Raw genomic sequence first — 24,965 nt, 5'->3', positions numbered from 1 at the left:
ATAGGCAGAACAAACAGGGGAGATGTGGTGCTGTGACCACATGAAAACACAGCAAACTGGAAGGAACAAGTGGAAAAGATGCTGGTTAGGAGCGTAGCTGGCTCCGGTCTGGGCTCTACCGTTTGCAGAGTATCCCTGGAACGTCTCATCTCCTGGGACTCCATTTCCACTGATTTCTTAACAGATCTGGCTAATTGAGCCCTTTAAATAACTGCTTGTGTAACATATTCAAGAATTTCACTGAAAAAACAAGTCTCTCGGCCTGTTTATTTGTAGCCGAGGTCCCTACACCATGGACCCCAAACCCCTTAGATGCTTCATCAGACTCTTGAGTGGAAGAAGTTTTTTTTTAATGAAAAGGCTGGAGATTTTAAGTTTCTTATGAAATGCAGTAGTGAGAAAGAGAACTGCCCCAAACAGCATTACTTTGCTTTTCATGACTTCTCTCCAATCACAATCAGAAGTTCTGCTGCAGGGCCCGTGGAACCAGCCGGCTCTGATGGTACACATGGCCGGTCTTCTGGTTCTGCTCAGCATGTTCAGTCACACAGCATAACTCTAACACCTCTAACCAGGCTTTGAGGAGATCTATTGGTATTTTCCTTTCATGAGGTGAATGTCTTGCGTAATCAATTCTAAAAGACATGAAGAAAAAAAACTATACTTGTCTAAATCATAAAGTAATTAGGTTAATTGTTTAATTGACTTCTGAGCCTGGAGAAGACACCAGACCCTGAAGGCACTGGGTTTGAGAGACCTGCTTTGAACAGACAACTGCAACAGTGCTCTTAATTCACTGCATGACTTTCCCACATCTTGAGCCCTGTGATTTACAGTAGAAGAGAGCCAGGCGTCTTCTCCGAGATCTTCTTGCCTTCGTTTATTGTTCACTGTTTTTAAAGAGCAAAAGCGTACAGATTGGTAACGATGCTCACAGATTAACAAGACAGGAGATCCAAAAAGGAGAACCCCCTCCAAATTCAGAACACAGATTTATTTAATCAATTCTTTGCAATAACAAAATAAACACAGATTGGAGACAGACTCTCTGGTGAGTGAATTCAGACAATTTCACTGGCATTCAAGAAGCAATACACAAAACTGTTTCATCAAAGCCCCACTCACAGGGAGCTTGTATTCTTATTTCTTCAATAAATACTAAACCACCCTAAATCCTTTTTTTATTTTGAACTGTTAAAAGTTAGATAAAAAAACATCCATATCTCACACTTACTTATTGTCTTGATTCACCGTTACTCAAACATCCTCTGAATAAGTCACAAGGATTCAGTTTGTTAATAACTACCATTGATCTGGAGTTGGCATGTACCACTGGAATGTGCAGGACAATAGCCGGAGGTGTATGCTAGATTTACAGAGCCTGGCCTCATTAGAATGAGCACCCCCCCCCGCCCCCCCATACAGAATGTGTCCCAGATACAGGTCCCAGTATGAGCACCAAAGCCTTTTCACCGCACTTTTTGAACAGCTGATTCTGTTTGCTCCATACAATTCTTTTGCAACGCGTCACAAATCCCCTGCTGCAGTTATAGGAATCTGCCATTGACAAGACTGTCTAGGTCAATCCCCTGAGCAAGATCCACAGGCATTGCCAGGTGTGTGTTAGTGCCACCTGCCTTTTGTGGCCCGTGTTGTGTTCCAGTTGTTTTTGCTGCTCGTTTTGGTACCGCAGGGCTCTGTAAATCTAACTTCCCAGTGGAAACCGCAAACCCAGGAGTTGCCAATTCCATTAGAAGTGATCAGATCAGATCAGGAGGGGGCATTGGGAGTTAATCTGTACTTGTTGCAAATACCAAAAAGCTAAAAAAGACAATCGTCACACAAAGCTATCCAGATAGTACTCTCTCTTCTACTGTTTCAAAATCATTACTATAAAAGCTCTGGTGCATGGTTTCATTAGCAGGACATAACCGCGTAGCATTGCTCAGCTGGGGAAGGTTAAGAACTGTACGATTCAGCATGGGGGCATACAGCCATGATGGATCCAATCTCAGCTAAATCAATCAGGACAAATAAGCTATTTTCATCTGTCCTGACCCAGGAGTTCTCCAATAGCTTGTTTGCTCTTTTATATTCCGGTAACAAGGTAAAAACAAGACTCTTGTCTCTGACTCCAGTCTTTGGCTGATTCCGAGGTCTTACACTAAATTCTAATTAATCCTGTCCCAGTCTCGGGCCCCTGTCTCTGAATTCAGAGGACGGTGGTGGTCTCCGGGATTCAGACTGGCCATCCCAGCAGGCATGATCCCTGAGTTAGTTTTGGTCTGGAATTAGCTGGGGCACAGACTCAGAAAACAGTAGTATGGAACGGAGTGCTATGGAACAGAAGAGCCTTTTTCCGGCCAGGCCATCTCTTGTGACAGTCCTGCATACCCTGAACAGAAAGAGGACAGACCCAGGCACTTGGTCACAGGGTCACAGATCATTGGACAGGAAGGTTATAGGACAGAGGGAAGCAGTTACTCAGTCTACTGCATTCTGCACAGATCACGAGACACACAGAGATTTAGATATATTTCAGTATAAGCATATATATTTAGAATTTTATTTTTCAATTTCAAATAATAAATATGTACACCACAGATTTGATTAAAGCGTGACAACAGGTGAACAATGATAAAAAGACTCTAAATCTAAACAGGTGGCTAAACTGCTTCCTTCATTATTGAGCTATTCTTTTTCTTTCCTGATCACTGGCAGCTGCAGGACCTTTTTGTCATCATTCTGGTGTCCTGCACATACCCAGTCCTCAGCCAGGGATTAAAGGTCACTGTTAATCTAGACCCAGGGTGTCAAGAGTCCTGGAGGGCCCAGTGTCCTCTGGGTATTGTTCCATTGAGCTCTCAGGTTATTATGGAGCATCTAATTATGTCAATTGGGCAGCGCAACTGTGGTATTTCACACGTGGCTTCAAAATATTTTATATAGGGAACTGTCGTTTTAATGAATTGAATATTCTGAGTTATGAACTGTAAAAGACGTTAAGGAACATCCTATACAATGCATAAGACGGTAACAAGGTTAAGTGTTTAACAGACAACTCGGGTTGACACAAGAAGCAGGAAGAACAGAGTCCGAGACCCCAGATCTGGTCTGAACAGAATCCCAGGCATTCTCATACACCTTCAGTCAAGGGTTCAAGGTCACTGTGATCTGAGTTTATTAAGACTATTATTTGATCAGCTAAGCCATTGGGAGCTGGGCAGGATGGAAATCTGATGGCTCTGCCCTGAAGCTCTTCCCGGATCAAGATTTGAGGAAATAAGGTGTTTCTACAACACCGGGGATGCCAGCACAGTGTTAAAAAAACCCTGACAATTACAGAAGAAAGTCGGGTCACAATTTTGAAAAGCAGAGACAAAACACATGCCGAGTCAAAAACCGGGGCCAGAAGGAGCTCTGTAAAGCAACGCACTTCGAGAGATCCGCTCATGGATCATGGATTTCCAGCTCTTAGATCAAAGGTCTCTTCTCAAAGATTCTTCCTAAAAACTCGTATTGAATCTATTAATATGGTATCGAAAGAGAACAGGAAAGAAATCGGTCCATCGCATGCGAGGTCGAGGGAATCAGATGACTTGATGTCTCTTTCTGGGCGCGCCAGGCCGGAGCAGGAACACGCTCAGCCCTCGACTGCCTCGATCTCACGACGCGCTGACCGACAGGCACGGAAACTAGGGAAGCAAGTGTGGGCTCAGCCCTCTTTTCCCCTTGAAGAGAACGGTTTGAACAAGATAGGTTTGAACAAGAAGCTCAAGTGGTGCCTTCAGGCTCGATCTGCGGCAGACAAAAAGACTTGCGGTGTTTCTAAGGCACAGAGACGCGTTCACGTTTGCTCGTGGTGTCAGGGCCCGATAGCGGTGAAGACATTCCTTTTCAGTACGGACAGACATGAGCCGAGAGGGGCAGAGACAGAGAGGTGTGGTAGAGGGTTAGGGATCACAGTAGGGTTAGGGTTTGAGATACGGACAGACTGTATCTCCTCTCCATCAATCAATGAACAGAGAGGCACAGAGACAGAGACAGAGACAGAGACAGAGACAGAGACAGAGACAGAGACAGAGACAGAGACAGAGACAGAGACAGAGACAGAGACAGAGACAGAGACAGAGACAGAGACAGAGACAGAGACAGAGACAGAGACAGAGACAGAGACAGAGACAGAGACAGAGACAGAGACAGAGACAGAGACAGAGACAGAGACAGAGACAGAGACAGAGACAGAGACAGAGACAGAGACAGAGTTATTCAGGTCTGGGGGAAAGGTTAGGGTTTGAGTTACAGACAGACATGAGCAGACAGGTGTAGAGACAGGTTTCTGCAGGTCCAGGAGAGGGTTAGGGTTGGGGTTGGAGATACAGACAGAAATTAATACAGAGGTACAGAGACAGAGACAGGTTTATTCAGGTCTGGGTGGAGGGGGGGCAGAGAATTTTGGAGAGGAGATCTGGACCGCGGGTGTGAAATCCTAGCTGCAGGATTTGGCGGGAGCCTCAATCCATCTGCTGAGGCTGATCCAGCTTTTTCAGGTCATCCAGGAAGTGGGTGGGTGTCAGGATGTGGGTGGACCCTGTGGGAAGGGAGGAACAGCATCAGACCAGCTTATCTCCTCCAGAAGACGAAGAGCAGGAATGATGTAGGTTAGGGACACATTTGAGATCCTGGGATCAATGAACCAGTGAGCAGCCAGACACGGAGTACCATACTGTAAAGGAATTCATTCAGCCATTCAGGACTCACCCATGAGCACTTCCCACTTGTTGTCGGTGGCGCGGGTCACCTCATAAGCCGCACGCAGCTCGGAGTGTGCCATACCGCCAATGGTGAAGACGATCAGCCGCGGCCCAGAGCGATACTCTGTTGCCGTCTTGTTCTTGTGCCAGTGTCCGAACCGGGCACTGCTGTTGCCGGGAGAGACAGAGATCCAAGTCAATCAATAAAGTACCGGCCCGTCACAATGCAGCCTAACTGAGACTGATGAGTGCTCAAAACATGGGATTCGGAGAGATGACACAATATGAATTTTCCTTTCTCCTGTTCATGAAAGCACCACGGATGCCCAAGTTATCAGCATGATTCACAAGATTTCATGAGGGGCTCTTGAATAGACACACTGCCGTGTGTCCGGGTGTGGGCCCGGGTTCGGGGATCAGGAGAGAGGCCGAAGTCCCAGGCTCTTACCTCACGGCAGCCTGCGTGGTGGCCGTAGGGATGGGGTCAGAGATGAACGGCCAGGCCTTCCTGTCCAGTTTGTCCTCTATGGCGTTCTGTAGACAGAATCGTTTTTTTTCAGTTTAGCGTGTTTACAGCATTTCGACACTTCTCTGTGTACGCATCAGTCATTGGTTGATGAAAAGAGAACAAGGAGAACAAGACTTGACTTGCAAATAGAATAAACACAGGAAGTGAGTAGATCCTGGCCAGCCTGCTCCTGACCCCTCTGTGCTCACCTCCATCACGTCCTTGATGATGGGCGTCCAGCGGGAGAGCTGGTAGGTGCTCTCCCTGCGCTCCTTCCTGTCTGGTAAGGTGTTCCCGGCGTTCGCCCCCTGAAACACACACACCGCTTTCTCTCAGCAGGTACATCTGAACATCTGTCCACACCAATCTACTCAACACAGGGAGCGTAAACCCAGGGAGCGGCACCTCAGGGCACTTACCCCAGCTATGATGGGGCAGCCCAGTTTCTGCAGGTTGGTGATGATGTTGCTGTCCTGTTGGATGTTGGCATGCTGGATGAGCTTGGTGAGGTTCTCCTCAGCGATCCCTATCGATACAGACAGCATTAGTGCCCGAATGACATGAAAACCACACCAGAACATCTTCTCTCGCTGCTAGCAGCCTTGCTATTCTACATTACACTCACACCCCAGTATTACACAGCTCCTCAAAACTAAGACAAGGGTGATCTCTAGTCACCAACAGAACAGGGAGCAGGGACAGAAGGTCGGGGGTGAGTGACCTGGTACTGTCTGTGCTCGGCAGCAAGGAGGGTGATCCAGTCCTGTCTGGGCTCGACAGGAAGCAAGCAGGGTGTAAAGTTTAGAGAAAGGTGATCCAGCCCTGTCTGTGCTGGACAGGAAGCAGGGTGTAAAGTTTAGGGAAAGGTGATACAGGCCTGTCTGGGCTGGACAGGAAGTAGGGTGTGAAGTTTAGGAGAAGGTGATCCAATACAGTCTGGCCTTGACAGCAAGCAGGGACTGACGAACCTTTTTTCTTCAGGAAGATGTAGAGCAAGATGATGCGGATCTTGTCGTAGGGTTTGATCTCCGCATTGAGGAGCACGGGGACGATGGTCTTCATGGGATCCTTGATGGGCTCCCCCTCTGCATCTTTTCCCATTGCCAGATCCTGGGAAACCACAAACACGGGGTGTGACACGAAACAAATAAGAACCACAAGATCACAAACCAGCTGGAGTCGGAATGGTTGTACAGAAGTGGACTATTAATAGACTCAGAGATCAAGAGGATTCTGTCGTTGTCCCAGTGGTTCCCAGCTCCAGCTGCCTGTGAAGGGTAGGCAGGGGAGGTAAAGGTAATCCTTGTGTGCAGTAATGTGCAGTAATCCTTGATGCACTGGAACATCAGGCACACACTGACTAATCTCAGTGACATAACTGCACCGCGCTGCAGAAGCCGAGCTCTACTGGGAGGAGAAATGACAGCAGCTGGCTAAAAAACATTATGCCACACGTTGTAAATTAAAAAAAAAAGGATTTTAGACTGAAATCTAGGAGCTCTTTCAAATCCCCTACTGCACAAAAAAGCCTGTGGCAAACAACTTAAAGGCAACACCAAGAAACTTTAACGCTGGGAAAACAAACACAAAACAGAAAGTAATTTCTGGAGGGTGACTATCTTGTGCTGCTGAGGCACTTGCTCTTGAGACACACACCCCCTCCCCTCCCCATTTAGTGGACGATGAATTTAGGGGTACAGTGTGTGAAGCCCTGTTGAAGCTAATTCTTGCGGCTCACACAGTAACTTGGGAGAAGGGGGTGCCCGGCAGGTTTTCTCCAACACCATCGTATCAATTTCAAAAATATTCCAAACCCGGGGACACTGCCCGACCCCCCCACCCCCCCAGTCTGGGCCAGTCTGGGGTAGCGGGCTGCCACTGACCTGCTCCACTTCGCACAGCTTGTCCACGTTGCTCCTGAATTTCTTCATGCAGGCCTCGGCCAGGTGCAGGTGAGTGGAGTACTGGAACACAGCAAGGCCAGCGTCAGACACACACAGCATATACAGTCACATACAAACGTACAGAATTATCTCAGAAAGCTAGAAAAGATTTGGCCTCTGCTCTCCCCTCCTTGCCAGGCCACTAGATGGTGCTGCGATACCAACCCTTTATGATGCACATACACAGGTACATAGACAATGTATAGTTATAGTATATAATGTACATGATACATATAATGTCATGCATATCATGTAAGCAATATAATAATATCTATTAATAATATCCTACACAATCAAAGAATTCAGACAGAAAGAAAAGGTAAAAAGAGCTGAATCTTAAATATCTGTCCTGGGAAGAACAGCTCACTCTGAGAAGCTGTCATTACCGGGACTAAAGCTTTCTGCTCAGAGGACACGGGGGTGGGTGGGTGGGGTGATATTGCGGGGGTGGGTGGGCATCCTGTCAGCAGCCCTTTGCTGGCACACAAGCCGTAACAAAGTGCAGCGTGGCACCCTGGAAACACAGGGCTGGGTGTCTCCTCTACTGAAGACTCCTGGTTCTGTGTCAGTCACAGCTAAACCCAGTACCAGCGAAAAGTCAGCGCATCTCACAGCACAGCTCACCCCGACCTCCAGCAAGTCCTGGGGGGGGAGGTCTGTTAAAGTCACCCCAATATTTGTCATTCCCAATGTACCTCATCGATTCATTCCGGAAACTAAATTCACTCTACGTCACACAGATCTGCACGTACGGCGAGCTTTGTGGTGCCCAGACGACAGGCACTCCCGTGTATTGAACCGTCACCCCGCGGGCCTCAGCTTGGCCCCCCCTGCTGTGTGCACCTCTCGAGGCCTCTGTGCTGCGAGAGCCCCGTCTTCATCTCAGCGTGTCTGGGCGGTCCTATCACCACAACCGGGGAGCCCAGTGCTGGTGCACAGCGAAGCGCTGCTCACAAGAGGCAACGTGCGAGTGTGGGTGTGGGTGTGAGTATAAGTGCAGAGCCTGCTGGGAGGTGATAAATGCAGCAGAACCAGCGGACAGGCTGCAGACATCTACAGTGTAAGAATCGCAGTGCACTTGTCTTTTCTGCTTGTTGTTGTTTATGAGCTACAGGTACATACATGTGACCGAACTGTATGTTTCGGGAATGTCTCATGCTAATTGCATTATTGCTTATGGATATTAATTACCCTTTATAAGTCATTTCACTGTAAGCTGCTGTATGCCCAAACAGAGCCTTGCAGCGGAGTCCCTGAACTGGTAACAGGGACCCTCTGCAATCCGTTTCTAGTGCGATGGGGAGGACCGCTGACTCCGTCTGTAAAGGTAACTCCAATGCCCCCCAGTTTTCCACCCCACGGCTCTTTGCGGATTTCACTACAGCAATGACCTACCGTGCTCAGCTCCTTCTGGTACTGCGGCATCTTCTTCAGCATCTGAGACAGGTCTTTGATGTTGGCCTAGGACAGGAAACAGCACCGTGAAGTCAGCCTGCCAGACGACCTCTGACCCCAAACACAGCAACAGCATTCCCTGGGTTTCAGAGCCCCCGAGCCCTCAGTGAAGTCAGCAAGCAACATTGCGGTCTGGGCAGCTCACCTTGTCGGTGTTCATTCTTTTGCCCTCACAGAAATTCTTCAACAGCTCCGTAACTTTCCTGCGACAGAACAAAAGATGTCTCAGAGACGCCAACATTCCTGCAAACACCTGCACTGCGGCTTAAACATCCCCTATCCGTGCCACGTGTGACCTTATCAAGGCACTCCTAATTGAATCTGGGTCAACCGCAAATCGCCACCGTTCTCTTTCTATTTGTTGTTACTCAGCACAGCAGGTAAGTAAGGAAGCTGGAGAAAGTGGCTTTGTTCCTCCATGCACGTACAGGCAAGCGCGTGTTAGTTTTGTACAGGAGGCACATCGTGAGGTGAGTCCCCTGTCCATCTCTCCAGGGCTTCCTGAAGGACAAAAGGGTGGGAGAAGAAAGAAGGGGAGAAGAAGAGGTGCAATCGGAGGACAAAGGTGAGGAGGAGGAAGGGCAGAAATGGGAGGAAGAGAGTGGAAGTGCAGGACATGCAGGAGGAGGAGAAAAGGGAGAGGAAGAGGAGGAAGGGGTAATGGAGAGCAGGAAGGGGCAAGGAGGAGGAGGAAGATTGGGAAAGGACTTGCTAACGTACTTGGTGACGTCGGCGATGTGCATGTGTCTGAGCTGGACCCACAGCTCGTCGTCCTCTTCCAGCAGGACCTCCTTCTCTCGGGACTCCCCGATCCCCGTCGTCTCGTACCTGTCAGTCAGACACCCCCCCGAACCAGGCAGCCAATCAGCTGATGAGCCAATTCAACAGTCAACCACATAACCCCCTGGCCAATCAAAAATAGTCCAATAATCCAAAACTCAATCGAAACCATCAGTCAACTGACAAAATCACTGAAATACATGAGCCAGTCATCTTATCCATTAAACATGAAAATCAATTAACACATCAACCAACCTAACCATCAACCTTCAATTTATATAGCGCCATTTCACTATTCCCACAGCCACCAGATGTCTTTTGTTCTGTTGTTACAGACAAGGATCTACTCCTCCTGCCCCTAAGACAAGTCCCATCTCTTCCAGTGTTCATTCTTGCTGAGCCTTCAATGAAGTAGTTACCTACCGGTACATAATTAAACGATCTGCTCCCAATCTTAACACCCCCTTAACGAGAAACACTCAACCAGCCAATTATCTGCTTTTTAACACTTTGGAAAAAGCTGGAAACAAAGACACTGTCCTACAAATTAATTTAGCTTAATAAAGGCCTCGATTGCAGGTCTGCAGTCTTCACAAACCCCACATTGTATCCATTTTGGACAGAAATATTTCAGTGGTGCTCCAAAGTGTTTGGGAAGAATATACCCCAGGTCCTGAACTAGCCCTCTGGCTGCTCACAGGCAACTCCCAGATTAACACAGGAAGAACAATCAGCACTGACGTTTGCAATGGTTGTGGGGAACAAATTATTCTCAAAGTGTGGACATCTGCCATTGTGCTCTGTTTCGAGAGCTGGCCTGATGAGATGAGCTCAGTTACAAAGAAGATAATTTGTTTTCTGTAGGAAAGGGGTTCTATAGGACCTGGGGTCCATTTCTGTACAGAACTCTGATTATTTCACACACCCAAATGGTCTGTTTTTACTTTTATCATAGATTTCTTCTCTTTTCTTATTTCAACAAGAAAACGGCAAGAAGACCTAAGCAAGCCTGAGCTGTTTTTTTCTGTGGCTGACCATGTGTTTTTGTTTTTTGGTGTTTCTGTATATTTTGTGTTGTTTTTTTTATGTTGCTTAGTTTTTGTTAGTCTTGTTATGCTGACAAGGCACCCTGTGGGAGAGCCGGCCACTCAGACGCAGTCGCCCTGACCGGACTCACTTGTAGATGTCATGCTCAATGTCCAGCAGGTCGTACACCATGGCCTGGAAGGTCAGCTCGTGCAGGATGGGGGAGATGGGGTCGTAGCCGCGGTCCACGATCAGAAGCTGGGATCGGGCCTTGTCAGCACCCTGACAGAGAGAGAGAGAGAGAGGCACACGAGGCAGGGATTCAGGCACACAGCACTCCGAGGCCCTGCAGGCTCGAACCGCTGCACAGCCCTGCGCAGATCACAGAGAAGAGGCAGAAAACCCAGGAAATTTTGAAATCATCAGCTTGAAATCTCCAGCACCTGGTGCTGGCTTCCAAACAAGAGCCTTGTGCAGCTGGTAAAACTTGAAATGGATCAGACTGCTGTGCACAGGGAATCAAGATTGCTAACCCTATATAACCTATAGTGGGTCACACTGCTGTGCAGAAGGAGTTGGGATTCATAACCCTATATAAACCTTAGTGGATCAGATTGTTGTTAATGGTTTGACTGAAAACACTGTAAAACCTGGAGTGGATCAGACTGCTGTGCAATAGAAGCTTTGATTTGGTTTCCTGACTACTGCAGAGTGCAGTGTACAGTGTGCAGTGTACAGCTGGGCACTGTCAATGTGTTGTACATCAGTGAAGTTGTTAGAGCAGGCAGCTGCATCAGCATGCAAATTGCAAAAGAACCAGTAGAGGTTACCACAGCCGAGACTTCGTATATTTCACGGTCTCTGCTTCCCAGCAGGGTCCGGATCACCGTGTGTTCCTTTGTACTTCAGTGAAGCACAGAGAGACGCTCGGAAAGCGGCAGTGATTTGCATTTCCATTGCTGAAACTGGGCCTCACACACTGTAACCTGCTGCCACACTCGCTTCTGCCATCTTAAGAATGTGGAAACCGGAAAAACTGGATAGATTTCTAAAAACATTGCTGTCGCAGTACTGGACCAGCAAGGAAGGGACTCCCGGCCAGGGACCTTCACACAGACGGGTCAGCACAGTTAAGGCCGGGGTTATGGACTTAATTGGGAGGCTGTGGGTCCAAATCCCACAACTTCCAAATTACTGCTGCAGTCCTTTTGAACAACGTCCTTTACCCAGACTGAACCAGTACAATACCCAGCTGTAAAAACAGGCAAAAATGTAATTTGCTTTAGATACAAGCATCGGACAAAGGAGCCTTCATCAGCACACTGACACTGAATACTAATTATACTGTGACTATGGACAATCTGCCCATTGAGGCAGCTTGTTCTGAAAGGGTCTGGGGCTTGTGGAAGTTCCCAAGACGGAGGAAGCAGACAGAGGAAGGGAAACCAGGTACAGTACGTGCCTTGGGACATCCGCCACCAGGAGAGAGCGTGAGCACCGCTTAACAGCAAGAGAGGAGCAGACTAGAAAAGAAAAAAACAAAGATGAAAGCGAAAGAAGGAAGATGCACAGAGAAACAAAACCCACAGCATGCAAGAAGAGCAAAGGTCAGGCAAGGTCAAAGGTCAAAGAGGGCGGGCAGAGAGAGGCTCTGCTGGGTTTCGGCTGGCCCAGGGATTGGCCGACAGCCCACCGGAGCCATAACACAAGTGACAAAAACCTAAAAATGAACAATTGTTTTCCTTGCATTACCACAGCTGGTAAATGGCGGCAATTACCCTTCAAGATCGTAATAACTCAGCTTTATTTCAGCAGATAAAATATCCATTTCCCTGCCCGTCTGTTTCCAAAAAGGATATAAAAGCCCAAGCCCACCCGAAGGAGAAACACCGTCTCGCCAGCAGGCAAGGTGATTAAAACCACGCTGACACATGAGACTGTGAGTCTTCTTGATCCCACAGGATGGGCTTCTCCTTCCTACGTTTTCCATGGCTTCTCCAAGCCCGGCAATCCAGCTTGTTTCCTTTATTTTCCCCCGGAGTCTCTGGACAGCGAAGCCAGGGGGGAAAAGGAAGGCCAGGACACTCCGGCGCGTGGTCGCCTCACCTCTCCCATGCTGGGGTTGTCCGCCTTGTGGGCTTTCAGCCGGTCCAGCACCATCTCGGCGAAGGCCGCGTTGTCCTCCGGGCCCCTGGGGGAAGACGCACAGAGAAACGTGACCCGGGCGTCACGGCTCCAATGCCAGTGCACGGATCACACAGGGCAGAGCAGGCTCTGGCTTACTGGCCAAACACTGTGGCCACCCCCTCTCCCAGGTCAAACAAACAGACTGTCCGCCGAGACAAGACTTCCTGGACTTCAGTCCCACATAACCCACACCCTCACTCCGGCTCAACGGAGTGCCATCCTGCGGGCAGAACGGGGACGGAGCTGGCCTTCGATATTTTACCCAGGATCCCACTGCCGTGTTCAGGGGGGAGGTTTGTCCCTATTATCAGGGGCTCCATCAAAGCCCCCTACAATTTCCGATGTCCGTCTCTGGCCAGCACACCATCCACCCATTTTCTAACCACGGTATCCAATTCAGGGTCACGGATGGAGCTGGAGCCTACCTCAGCAAGCAACAGGCACACGGCCGGGTTCAGACACGCACACGCACACACCAGGGCCAGTTTTCCTAGAAGCCAACGAACCCACCAGCATGTCTTTGGACTGTGGGAGGAAACCGGAACACAAGCACACCAGGAGCTGGTAAACCCTGGAGTGGATCAGACTGCCGGGACCCAGAGAGCAAGAAGCCCAAGAAGCCAGGATCCCTCTAAAGCTAGCTAAGCCCAGTGACTGGATATGGCTGACCCGTGACTGGTGAGCAGCAACCCCCCAAGTTGGAAATGGAGAGCTCAGTGAAAGCCCCCCAACTCCCCCTAATCTTTCAGACCAGAGTCTCTCTGACTGTGCAGAATTACATTCCCAGGAGGCACACCAATGAGACACACATCCAGGGGGCCACTCAGACAGGCTGATGAGCCTCACTGCATCCCAGCCCCCCCCCAGGGGCCCCAGAAGCTCACACTCATTTCTGCCCTGCCTCTGCCAGCTGCCAAGTCACTCTGTCATTCTCCAAAGCCTCATTTCCTAAAATAACTCCTAAGAAAACCACAAAGGTGCAATACTGGAGGGAAGAGAGCATGGCACTAGGAAAGAAAACACCTGCAAATTGACCGGAGGCACAATTTATCAATCATCTGGCCGAGACCCACACAAGAGTCTTGTAGCTGATAAAACCTGGAGCTGATGACACTGCTGTGCAACGGGAGCCTGGCTGACAGCAGTGTTAAACATGGAGACGAACAAACAGGCTGCTGTGCACTGGGAGCCTGATCGACGTCAGTGTAAGAGCTGGCATGAAAGAGACTGGAAGGGGTCAGAAGAGTAACCGTGTAAACATGGAGCAGAACAGGCTGTCAGTCTTGGGGACTGAAACGAGGAGGACGGAGTTGAAGAAGGAGAGTCGGCCTCGGCCTGTCCTACTTGCGGTAGCGCACGGCGGGGTACTCCTTCAGCGTGGCGCAGAGTGTGGCGATCTGCTCGGCCAGGGTCTCCATCAGCTTGGTCTTGTTGGCTGAGGAATGGGGGCTGAAGAAGGTGTGGAAGGAGCCCGGGCTGTCCAGGGAGAAGACCTGGGAGGACAGAGGGACAGGTCAGAGGTCAGGGCTGTCCAGGGAGAAGAGCTGGGAAGACAGAGGGACAGGTCAGAGGTCAGGGCTGTCCAGGGAGAAGACCTGGGAGGACAGAGGGACAGGTCAGAGCTCAGGGCTGTCCAGGGAGAAGAGCTGGGAGGACAGAGGGACAGGTCAGAGCTCAGGGCTGTCCAGGGAGAAGAGCTGGGAGGACAGAGGGACAGGTCAGAGCTCAGGGCTGTCCAGGGAGAAGACCTGGGAGGACAGAGGGACAGGTCAAAACTCAGGATGTCTGGGGACAAGACGAAGACCTGGGAGGACAGAAGGACAGGTGAGATGCCAGGGCTGTCCAGGGAGAAGACCAGGGAGGACAGAGGGATGGATCAGAGCTCAGGCTGTCTAGAGAGAAGACCAGAAAAATACACCAAGCATCTCTGTGCCTTTCACTCCCATGTGCATGAAAAAAAAACTTATTTTAACTTCTGAGACGGACTCCTGAATGTCTTTTAAGGGGAAGCGGAAAAAAATTCTCCAAGACCACGAATTACAAAAAGCAAATACCCCAATGTGAGACGGCTGTTTCTGCTCATGTTAGGACCAAGGGAGAGAAGAGTCCGGAGTGAAGGCAAGACAGCTTGGAGGGAGAGAGGCTGGAATCGGTGCAGTGCACAGAGAGGGACACACAGCCTATAGTTTCACCACTCGCACCTGGGACTCCTTGGGCAGGAAGGCCACATTGATCTCCTTCAGGGTCTTGATGACTTTGGACACCCGCGACTTGCCGATCTCAGTGAAGAGGTTATCCGGACAGACTGTGGAGCGACAGGAACACGTTGGCACCAGGCAGTGGATTCAGCTCCCAATTCCTTTTCTGAAAACCCCAATCCACCCCCAATTCTAGTGTCAGCTGGCTTCAAATCAATTTCCAAATCAAGTTCCTTATTCTTTTTTTGCATTAAATCCAAATCCCCATTAACAATTTCTTTTTGCAATTAATTCCCAAGGTCAATTTCTGATTCATATTAAGGATCTTTTCAGAATCCCTTTAATAACATTAGTTCCAGAATCACAGTTCCTAATTTGTTTAAAGGCTAATTCCCTCTTTCTTTGTTGGTTTTGTACATCAATCAGACACAGCCGAGTTTCAGCAGAGCACCAGTGTCAGAGATCAGGGCGCTGCTAGAGAACGGAATCTTACCATCAGTGAAGAAGACGTGAGCCGCTTTGTAAGTGAAGGCCGTATCTCGGAAATCATTAATCATCGCCATGACAGACTGGGACACAGAGAGAGGAGTCAATACAGACAGGACAATATAGCACATTAACACTGCACTGAGAGAGAGGGGTTCATACAGACACACTGACTGACTGGACACTACAGTACATTAACACTGCACTGAGAGAGAGGGGTTCATACAGACACACTGACTGACTGGACACTACAGTACATTAACACTGCACTGAGAGAGAGGGGTTCATACAGACACACTGACTGACTGGACACTACAGTACATTAACACTGCACTGAGAGAGAGGGGTTCATACAGACACACTGACTGACTGTATTAATAGGTAATAACATTTAAGATTTGTAATATACCACTCTCACTTCCACTCCCACTCTATATGCATGAAGGCCTTGTCTGCCTCCCTCCAGGTCCCCTGGGAAAGACAGCGCCCCCTACCTTCTCAACAGGGGAGATGAGATAAATGGCCTCCAGGCTGGAAATGGGCTCCCGGCGCTTATTGATGTCCTCTACAACTGCAGAGCCAGAGAAAAGACACATGACTCCTCTCCGAGACCCTGGCAGGTCCCACATCAACCCAAAGAACTTCTTACCCATAACCCCACTGTTGTTTGCAGTGATATTGCCGGAGCTGGAGTCACTAAGGGCGTGTTTCTCACATGTGGGCTTGCAGGGACCGGACACAGGATGCCCCTGCGTGTTAGTGTTCTTTCATGCGTACTAACTAGAACAGGACAGCGACCTCACGTGAGAAAAGCGTTCTGTACAGGATTCTTTGGGACATTTCTTTTGGGGTGCTGCAGCTACACTTCACTGCTATAGGGGGATACTCCGCCTCTTACTAGTGATTCCTTCCGCCATGATATCGGACATCTTGCAGCAGGACGAGAGGATCCTCATACTGGGGTGGTCGACGATCAGGACCTACAGAGGGAGCAGGAAGGAGAGAGAGGAGCTAACGAGACCGAGCAGCAGGCGGAGGGCTCGTCCTTCTGTCCGCGAAGCAGTACTCAACGAACAGCCCCCGTCAGAAAACCCTTACCTTCCATTCTCCCTCCTTCTTCACACTCCTAATCACGCCGCTCAGGATTTCTGATGGACAAGAGCAGAGAAAAACAAACGTTACCTGGGTTTTGTTTCACCCAGTGGGCTGCACCCTTAAAGCCGGAAAAATCATTTCTGACAAGGCTCTTCCTGAGAGAGGGAAAGAGAGAGAGCTGGTGAAAACAGCACAAAACCCAAGGGAAGCCATTCTAGAACACTGGTGCCATCCCAGGACAGTTCCGGAGAAATGGCGCCATCCCGGAACAGTTCTGGAACACTGGCTCTGTCCCGGAAGACTTCTGGAACAACGGCGCAGTCCAGGAAGAGTTCTGGAACAGTGGCGCCGTCATTTCTTGAACACTGGCACAGTGCCGGAACAGTTCTGGGACTTTTCGAAACTTTCAAAGAAGTGAGTATTCTTGGAATTAGACAATCTGACAGTCTCAGTGCTGTTTTTATCTGCAGTGTTAAATACGGTTTCACAGGACACTGTTCTGCAGAGACTGTAGAGCAGGGGGTGAGAACCTGGTGCATCTCCTGTGAACAGACAGCCCTAACACACTGCAAGATAGCTCATATGTGTTGGATCTCAAGAAACACCTCAGCAGAAAAAATGAATGCAAGTTAACATCTGATATACTGTAGAAGCAGATTAACTTCTTGGCATATAAGAATCTAGACCCCTGTGACTGGGCTGTGTCAGTGTACTGGACTCCACAGGGACTAGAAGAGTCTAGAGCCTGTGACTGGGCTGTGTCAGTGTACTGGACTCCACAGGGACTGGAAGAGTCTAGAGCCTGTGACTGGGCTGTGTCAGTGTACTGGACTCCACAGGGACTAGAAGAGTCCAGACCCTGTGACTGGGCTGTGTCAGTGTACTGGACTCCACAGGGACTAGAAGAGTCTAGAGCCTGTAACTGGGCTGTGTCAGTGTACTGGACTCCAGAAAGACTAGAAGAGTCTATAGCCTGTGACTGGGCTGTGTCAGTGTCCTGGACTCCACAGGGACTAGAAGAGTCTAGAGCCTGTGACTGGGCTGTGTCAGTGTACTGGACTCCACAGGGACTAGAAGAGTCTAGAGCCTGTGACTGGGCTGTGTCAGTGTACTGGACTCCACAGGGACTAGAAGAGTCCAGACCCTGTGACTGGGCTGTGTCAGTGTACTGGACTCCACAGGGACTAGAAGAGTCTAGAGCCTGTAACTGGGCTGTGTCAGTGTACTGGACTCCAGAGAGACTAGAAGAGTCTATAGCCTGTGACTGGGCTGTGTCAGTGTCCTGGACTCCACAGGGACTAGAAGAGTCTAGAGCCCTGTGACTGGGCTGTGTCAGTGTACTGGACTCCACAGGGACTAGAAGAGTCTAGAGCCCTGTGACTGGGCTGTGTCAGTGTACTGGACTCCACAGGGACTAGAAGAGTCCAGAGTCCTGTGACTGGGCTGAGTCAGTGTCCTGGACTCCACAGGGACTAGAAGAGTCCAGAGCCCTGTGACTGGGCTGTATCAGTGTCCTGGACTCCACAGGGACTAGAAGAGTCTAGAGCCCTGTGACTGGGCTGAGTCAGTGTCCTGGACTCCACAGGGACTAGAAGAGTCTAGACTATAAAGGCTATATGAGACTATATGAATGTTTCAATCCCCACTTTCATTTGCTTAAGAACACAGACACAGAAATGATTCTGATTACAGCATGTTATCAGCACACCTGCTTTACCTGGTTGTGTTATTATCAGACTGCAATGCGGTGAGGTTAAATAACTTAATTAACCTCAGCCAGCGAGGGGCAGCAGGCCTGCTATTTAAATCCAGCAGTGCTACGCGCTCTCCGTGACACTCTCCCAACTCGGTGCTTGACAGCTTTTTATGTTGGCAAGCCTGCCGTGTTTTTTCCCAGCCCGCTCCGCAAATTCGATTTCCGCTGCGTGGATTTTAACAGAGAGCACCCCCTGCCCTCTCTATTCTGTTCAATGAATTTCAATTACTCCCCTCAGAAGGCAGATACAGATTTCCCAACCTAAACACAAACAGGCTTAAATTCTCATTTATATAACCCTGCTCAACAGATGATCCTGTTGTGCGAATATATAAATATGTGTGTATATGTGTGTATGGTTTATTTGTGTGTTTTTTATATCGTGTGCTGCTGCCAAACAAATTGCCCCTCGGGGATAAAGATTCTCTCTGACAATAGTCGCCCAGCTGCAGAGTGGCTCTGGGGTCACCAGAGTCCAACAGGGGTCCCTCCTGATGCCCGTTTGTATTGTTTCTCTCTGATGTACCTCTTAATGAGGTCAAATCATGGTAGGATTTCTGCCTCACCCACTAGATCGGCCATACTGGAAAACAACTACTTGTTATGGTTCGCCTTTAATTTCCATCCCGTCGGGGAAACAGGGAGGAGAGTTTCGGAGCAACAGGAGAAGCAGCAAAACAAAATTCGTTTTTTTATTACCAGATTTGAATTTGTTTTTTTTTTTAAAGCACCTGTTTTAGGACAGCAAGAATAGCACTGGGGCGGTCAGATTTGGTCTGCTCGATTTCTCAGCAATGAGATCTATCAGATCTACTGAGACCAGGTCTCCTTCTCCACACTCAACCTCCTGGAACAACCCCAAACAGATTGAGATTAACTCAATTTGCTAGAGCCCAAATCTCAAGGAATGATAGACTCTGATTCACTCTCCATCCAGAAAAGCTGTCCCAACTCTCATCACAGGATTAGTAGATTTAAAAATCAAGGCCAGAGGAAAGAAGGTTAATCTAAAACAGGGGCCCACTTGGTGACAGGCCTCTCTGATTTGGGTCAGCCAATGAGAGAAAGTGCAGGCAAGAGAATGGATCACGTCCAGCTTAACAGAGTACAGTAGAACAACAGTATAACAATAGGGGCTGCAATCCCAGTGGTGTAGAACCCTAATACAATAGGATATCCAGTCCCAGTACAGTAGTCCTGTTATAATAGGAGCTACAGTCCAAGTACAGTAATCCTGTTATAATAGGGGCTACAGTCCCAGTGCAGTATAACAGTCCCATTACAATAGGATCTACAGTCCCAGTGCAGTGTAACAGGACTGTTCTAATAGAGATAGTACTGGACTGTTCCTTTATAACAGATGTGTAAAAGCTACCACTATAGCTACAGGGTTCTCATATCACAACAAGTACTGCTACTCTCAATAACGACAACAGGCAACAAACCCCCTTCTTAGTGGCAGAGAGCCCTCTGCGTGCCTGACAGGGAGTTCTGGCAGAACCATTACGCAATACCTGTAATTCTGGAGTACCCTTCACTGGGTCCCTCTGTCACTGCAGCCTGTCCCACCTGCCCAGACTCTCCGCACACACCTGCCATTCCAGACCTGATGTCACATTCCACAGCAGTTAAGGGACACATACGTATTAGTCCCAACCAGCAGTGAAACCCATTCCAGTCACACTGAAGAAAAACTCCCACTCCAGGAATGCGATCCATTTTACCAGCTGCAGAGTGCTGCCACAATTAAGTATTACAGTGCTGTTGCTGCGTGTTGCTGTTGTGTACTGGGAATCTGATCTACCTCCCCGAACACATACATTTCCTGCTTTTCCACCCAACCTCTGTCTGGAGCTCAGCTCCCAATTAGAGAGATCATTGTAGATTTCTGACGTGTCCCCATCATCATTAATGACCATCCTATAGTGTCCACAAATTTCTTCACGTTCTTGGGAATAAACACAAGTTACAATCTTACGATAAATTACGATCAACACGGATCATATAAGGCGCAACAGAGGATGTACCTTCTCAGGAACTTAGGAAACACGGAGTGAACCAGCAAGATCTTGGCCAGTTTCACACAGCCATTATTCAAAGTATATCGACAGCTTCCATCACTGTTCGGTTTGGGAATTTAGACTGCTCTACAAAAGGAAAAATGGAAAGAATTGTACCCAGGGCCTCAGATATAACAGGCTGTGAACTCCCTTCCTTTTCATGCCTTTGCACAAGCCGCACCTCCAGTCCTGCTTACGAGATTATTTCAGACCCCTCTTACCCAGCTAGTAATCTTTCTCAGCTCCCCTCTTTGGGAAAACTTTTCACCCTCAGCTGTGAACTCTCCGCCTTCAGCCATCTAGCCTCCCATGAGAACCTCCTTTATAATTCTGTTGCCGGATGCACGGTTAATGTTTACCTATGCATGTGATTGGCATTGTGCTGTGCTTGTGTTTTCATTTCAGTGCGTATTATTTTGGTATATTGTACGTGTTGCTTATTGAAGGAGCGAAGAATAAAGCAGAGAAAACACCCAGCAGGAACAAAAGTGTGGAAACTTAGAAAAAACAAAGTCGATTTCAACAGGCTGGTGAAAGAAATGAAAAACAACACAGAGGAAACAGAGGAGCCTTCAGTTGAAGAAGAGTGGACTGAGATGAGCCACATCCTAGAAGAGGCTGCTACCAGGGTGTGTGGAAAGACAAGAGGAGGCAGACCGAGGGAAAATGAAGAGTGGTGGTGGGATATGGAAGTTCAGGAAACACTGAAGGAAAAGGAAAAAGCATACAAGGCACTGAAAGATGGCACTGGAGAATTACAAGAATATAAGAGACTAAAGAAGGTAGCAAAAAGAAGTGTAGCAAGAGCAAAGGAAAGAGCCTGGAAAGAATGGTATGAGAAACTTGAAACAAAGGAAGGAGAAGACCAAACCTACAAGATAGCTAAACATAGAGCGAGACAGAAAAAAGATATTATCCGGGTGGCAGTACTCAAGGATGGAGAAGGCAGAGTCTTAATTTAAGAAGAACAGATCAAGCAAAGATGGCTGGAGTACTTCGAAAATCTGTTAAATGTAGAACATGAGAGGGAGAACCTAGTGGAGGCAGACGTAGTGTGTGGACCAATCCAAGAAATTTCAGTAAAGGAAGTGACAGAAGCTATCAAAGAGATGAAAGTGGGCAAAGCAACTGGACCATCAGGAATAGCAGCAGAACACTTTAAGAACCTCGATGAAGAGGGGATTCAGTGGCTGACCAGATTGCTAAACAATATTGCAAAGGAAGAGAGAATTCCAGAAGAATGGACAAAAAGCAGTATGGTTACCATCTACAAGGAGAAAGGAGACCCAACGGAGTGTAAAAACTATAGAGGAATAAAACTTCTGGAACATGGATTGAAAATCATGGAAAAAATTCTGGACAAGAGACTCAGGAAGATAGTCAGGATCCACAACTCACAATATGGATTCTCAGTGGGGAAAAGCACAACAGATGCCATTTTTGTGATGAGACAGTTACAGGAGAAGACACTAGAGAAAGGGAAAAAGCTGTATGTGGCCTTTCTGGACTTGGAGAAGGCATATGACCGTGTGCCCAGAGAGGTGGTGTATTGGTGCTTGAGGAAGAAAGGAGTACCAGAAAGCATGGTGAAGTTAATTCAAGCACCCTATAGAGATGCAACTACGAAGATGGTAACACAACGGGGAGAGACAAAAGAGTTTGAAATCACAGATGGAGTACACCAAGGGTCAGCACTAAGTCCTTTCCTTTTCATAAACATTATTGACACACTGACAGAGGAGGTAAGAACAGAAGTGCCTTGGGAACTCATCTTTGCTGATGCTGTGGCACTGATGGCAGATTCAGAAGTAGAACTACAGGAGAAAGTGTTCAAATGGCAGAGGAGTCTGGAAAAGGGTGGACTGAAAATGAATGCAGAAAAATCTGAAATAATGGTAATGGAGAAAAGAGGAGATACAATGACCAATGTTGAGGAGACAAATGGAGGAAAACTGAAACAGGTTGATGGCTTTAAATGCCTTGGATCAAAACTGGTAAAGGGAGGAGAAACACTGGAGGCAGTAAAACAAAGAGTGGAAGCTGGATGGAACAAGTGGAGAGAAATAACTGGAATAATCTGTGACAGGAAAATTCCTAGAAAGTTAAAATGCAAAATGTACAAGACTGTGATTAGACCTGTACTACTATATGGAGCTGAATGCTTGGCAGTTGGAAAGAGGGAAGAGAACTTGATGAGAAGAACTGAAATGAGGATGTTGAGATGGATTCTGCAGATTTCAATGAAGGATAAGATCAGAAATGAAGAAATCCGTAGACGATGTAGGGTGGTGGATGTGGTTGAGAAGATGCGAGAGGCGAGGTTACGGTGGTATGGACATATCATGAGGAGGGATGTTGAGGAAGTAACAAAGAGGGTAATGGAATTTGAGGTGGACAGTAACAGGGGAAGAGGCAGGCCTAGAAAGAGATGGATAGATTGTGTGAGAACAGATATGGAGGTGTGTGACGTGAGTGAGGAAGATGTGCTCGACAGAGACAAGTGGAGAAGAGCAACCAAAGCAGCTGACCCCAGGACAGTCTGGGACTAAGGCTGTGAAGAAGAAGAAGAAGAAGGTGAAGAAGAAGAAGGTGAAGAAGGCAAAGAAGAAGAAGAACGTGTTGCTTATGTGCTCCATCAGTGTTATTCTGCTGTACCGAAAGCAGACACCGCCAACTGCTGTGGTGTGGCAATAAACATTTCCGTATCTATGAATCTTCTGTTCGAAATCCCAACTTCCTGTTCTCCAAAGCCGGCATACCGAACTGGGATCGCACAGGAACTGATTTTTTGTTAAGGATGTGGTGAGGCACTAACTGAAAATTAAACTTGTTAGAGTATTTACAAAAAACCAGGAATCAGATATCTAAGTACAGAAGGGAGTAAGAGGGTGGGAGGAGGTGCGATTAGTCGACAGCAGAGGGAAATAACGCCGCTCGCAATAACGGTATTGCAGCAGAGTCCGGACCACTTCCTTCTCTTCCAGACACCACCCCGCAGTCTGCGGGTCTCCCCCTGCACCAGCACGCTAGCCACCGCCAAGACAGGTGTTCAGGTTTCCTTTCCACCACCAAGACAGGGGAAAAGTTGTTCATGTCACTGTCACTCGGGTGAAACCGTGTATGACATAAAGGTCCATAAGCACAACGCCGAACACCCCCTCGCAGAATCCCGTCCGTGTCACATGACGAGTCAGGCAGGCGGAGCAGCTCCGCGGACGGTCACACACACACACTATCAGAAATGACAGCCACACACGACGCGGAGTGACCACGGCGAACCGTCTCGAACCCAGTCCGTCCTCGGTAAATTACACCCCCCGCCACGGGCGGACAAGTCGCGTAGCGGGTTTTAATCACAAGCTCCTCCGCGGCGACCCCACTGAACCCCACTGTTCCCTGCGCTCACGCCCGAGGGGCTGGACACGTAAAATTCCCGATTTGGGGGTCATCACCGCGGCGGCACACTTCCTGACTCTTCGGGGCTCTGACGTGCAGAAGATTTACTCGGGCGTTGACGTACGCGACCACTGTAAATACTGGATATACTGTAAATGAACCAAACACTTAAACAGAAATCACCGATTCTCCGCATTGCCATTCGCCAGTTTCAGACAGTCTTACTCTGGGATCACCTTAGCTGGGGGAGATACCAGAGTGAGATGAAGATCTAACGAAGATCTACCAATTCACATCATTAAATTACTTTTTTTCCCCATCAGTTAGCCGGTGTGTAAATCCGAGCAGCGCCATGCATCTCCTTACAGACAGCGAGTTTCACCGGACCCGAGTCTAATTCAGAAGACGAGGAAACTAGGTTTGAAATAACAGTCACTGCCGCAGACGCCGGCAAGTGAACCCTTTTGAGTTAACTGAAAAGCAACGGCTATAGAATACGTGCCTTTAAATCTGGCATTTTTTTAAAAAAGTAAAAAATCCACAAATTCAGAGGATTGTCGAGATACGAATGTTTACAAGTGACGCAAGTCTTTCCTCACTTCGCTGCTGTATAAAGTGATGTATCGACCACTAACAAACGCCACTCTTTAACCAGTGCAACAGACACGACAGACAACTTTCTCCTCCATGGTTTGTAAACTTGTTTTTTTTTACTTACTTTCCCCGACCACTGCCTTCAGCCCACTGGGAGCCATCTTGACACTTCCGGGTTTCGGGCTCACAGCTGGAGAAAGTGAAAAGCAAACCCTCTGACGGTACTTCCGGCGGCGGGCGTGACGTCACCGGTGCCATTTCGTTGATGGAATTAAGACGGTGTTGGCCTGGATATACATGCAAACGTGATTCTTGAATGTAAAGACCCCCCAAAAAACACTCATATTGCTTCTTTAATTCTGCCCGTTATTTTTTCATTTACGTGATAAAACACAATTTTCAAACTCGTTTACTGTTTTGCTTCCATTTTTAAATGGAAAATTCATAGAAGGGTACTTTTTTACACAGAGTAATGAGAGTAGGGAACAAGCACCAGGGTTACCGCAGCAAGATTCAAAATGGTTTAAGTCCTTACTGCGTATAGTGATTCTGTACACGCAGCTGTGTTACAGTGTTGAAAGTGAAGGAGTAAGAGCAGAGACAGCTGTGCTGTGTATGCTGGAGAGAGAGGAGTGGATGTAGGCTGTCTTGTGAAGTCCCATGACCAGTGACCTGACACTCCTGACTGTCAGGACAGAACGCTCTTCTGTAACCGTAAATCAGATGC

At 48.2% G+C, this 24,965-nt stretch overlaps 1 protein-coding gene across 1 annotated transcript; it reads right to left on the bottom strand.

Moving 5' to 3' along the window:
- Positions 1-979: 979 nt before the first annotated feature.
- On the bottom strand, positions 980-24,472 carry stxbp2 (syntaxin binding protein 2). The gene is made up of 19 exons (XM_069195735.1): positions 24,363-24,472; positions 16,436-16,485; positions 16,236-16,317; positions 15,832-15,908; positions 15,345-15,420; positions 14,855-14,958; positions 13,998-14,146; positions 12,573-12,657; positions 10,618-10,748; positions 9,381-9,488; positions 8,806-8,863; positions 8,601-8,666; positions 7,146-7,226; positions 6,231-6,372; positions 5,682-5,788; positions 5,472-5,570; positions 5,203-5,288; positions 4,762-4,922; positions 980-4,591 (listed from the first exon to the last, which is right to left on the bottom strand). The coding sequence occupies exons 1-19, from the start codon at positions 24,397-24,399 to the stop codon at positions 4,515-4,517; spliced, it is 1,776 nt and encodes a 591-aa protein (XP_069051836.1). The 5' UTR covers positions 24,400-24,472; the 3' UTR covers positions 980-4,514.
- Between the last annotated feature and the right edge of the window lie 493 nt (positions 24,473-24,965).

This window comes from Lepisosteus oculatus, chromosome 11, assembly GCF_040954835.1.
Source record: "Lepisosteus oculatus isolate fLepOcu1 chromosome 11, fLepOcu1.hap2, whole genome shotgun sequence".
Lineage (NCBI taxonomy): Eukaryota > Metazoa > Chordata > Actinopteri > Semionotiformes > Lepisosteidae > Lepisosteus > Lepisosteus oculatus.
The sequence above is the reverse complement of the archived record's forward strand: the minus strand, read 5'-3'. Positions and strand labels throughout refer to the sequence as shown.

Bases quoted from the DNA above. Each gene is read 5' to 3' on its own strand.
- stxbp2 (XM_069195735.1), bottom strand. From the start codon at position 24,399: ATGGCTCCCAGTGGGCTGAAGGCAGTGGTCGGGGAAA. The intron at 14,959-15,344 runs GTAAGATTCCGT...GTCGCTCCACAG, and splicing joins TCACGTCTTCTTCACTGATG to TCTGTCCGGATAACCTCTTC. The intron at 10,749-12,572 runs GTGAGGCGACCA...TCTCTCTGTCAG, and splicing joins ACAACCCCAGCATGGGAGAG to GGTGCTGACAAGGCCCGATC.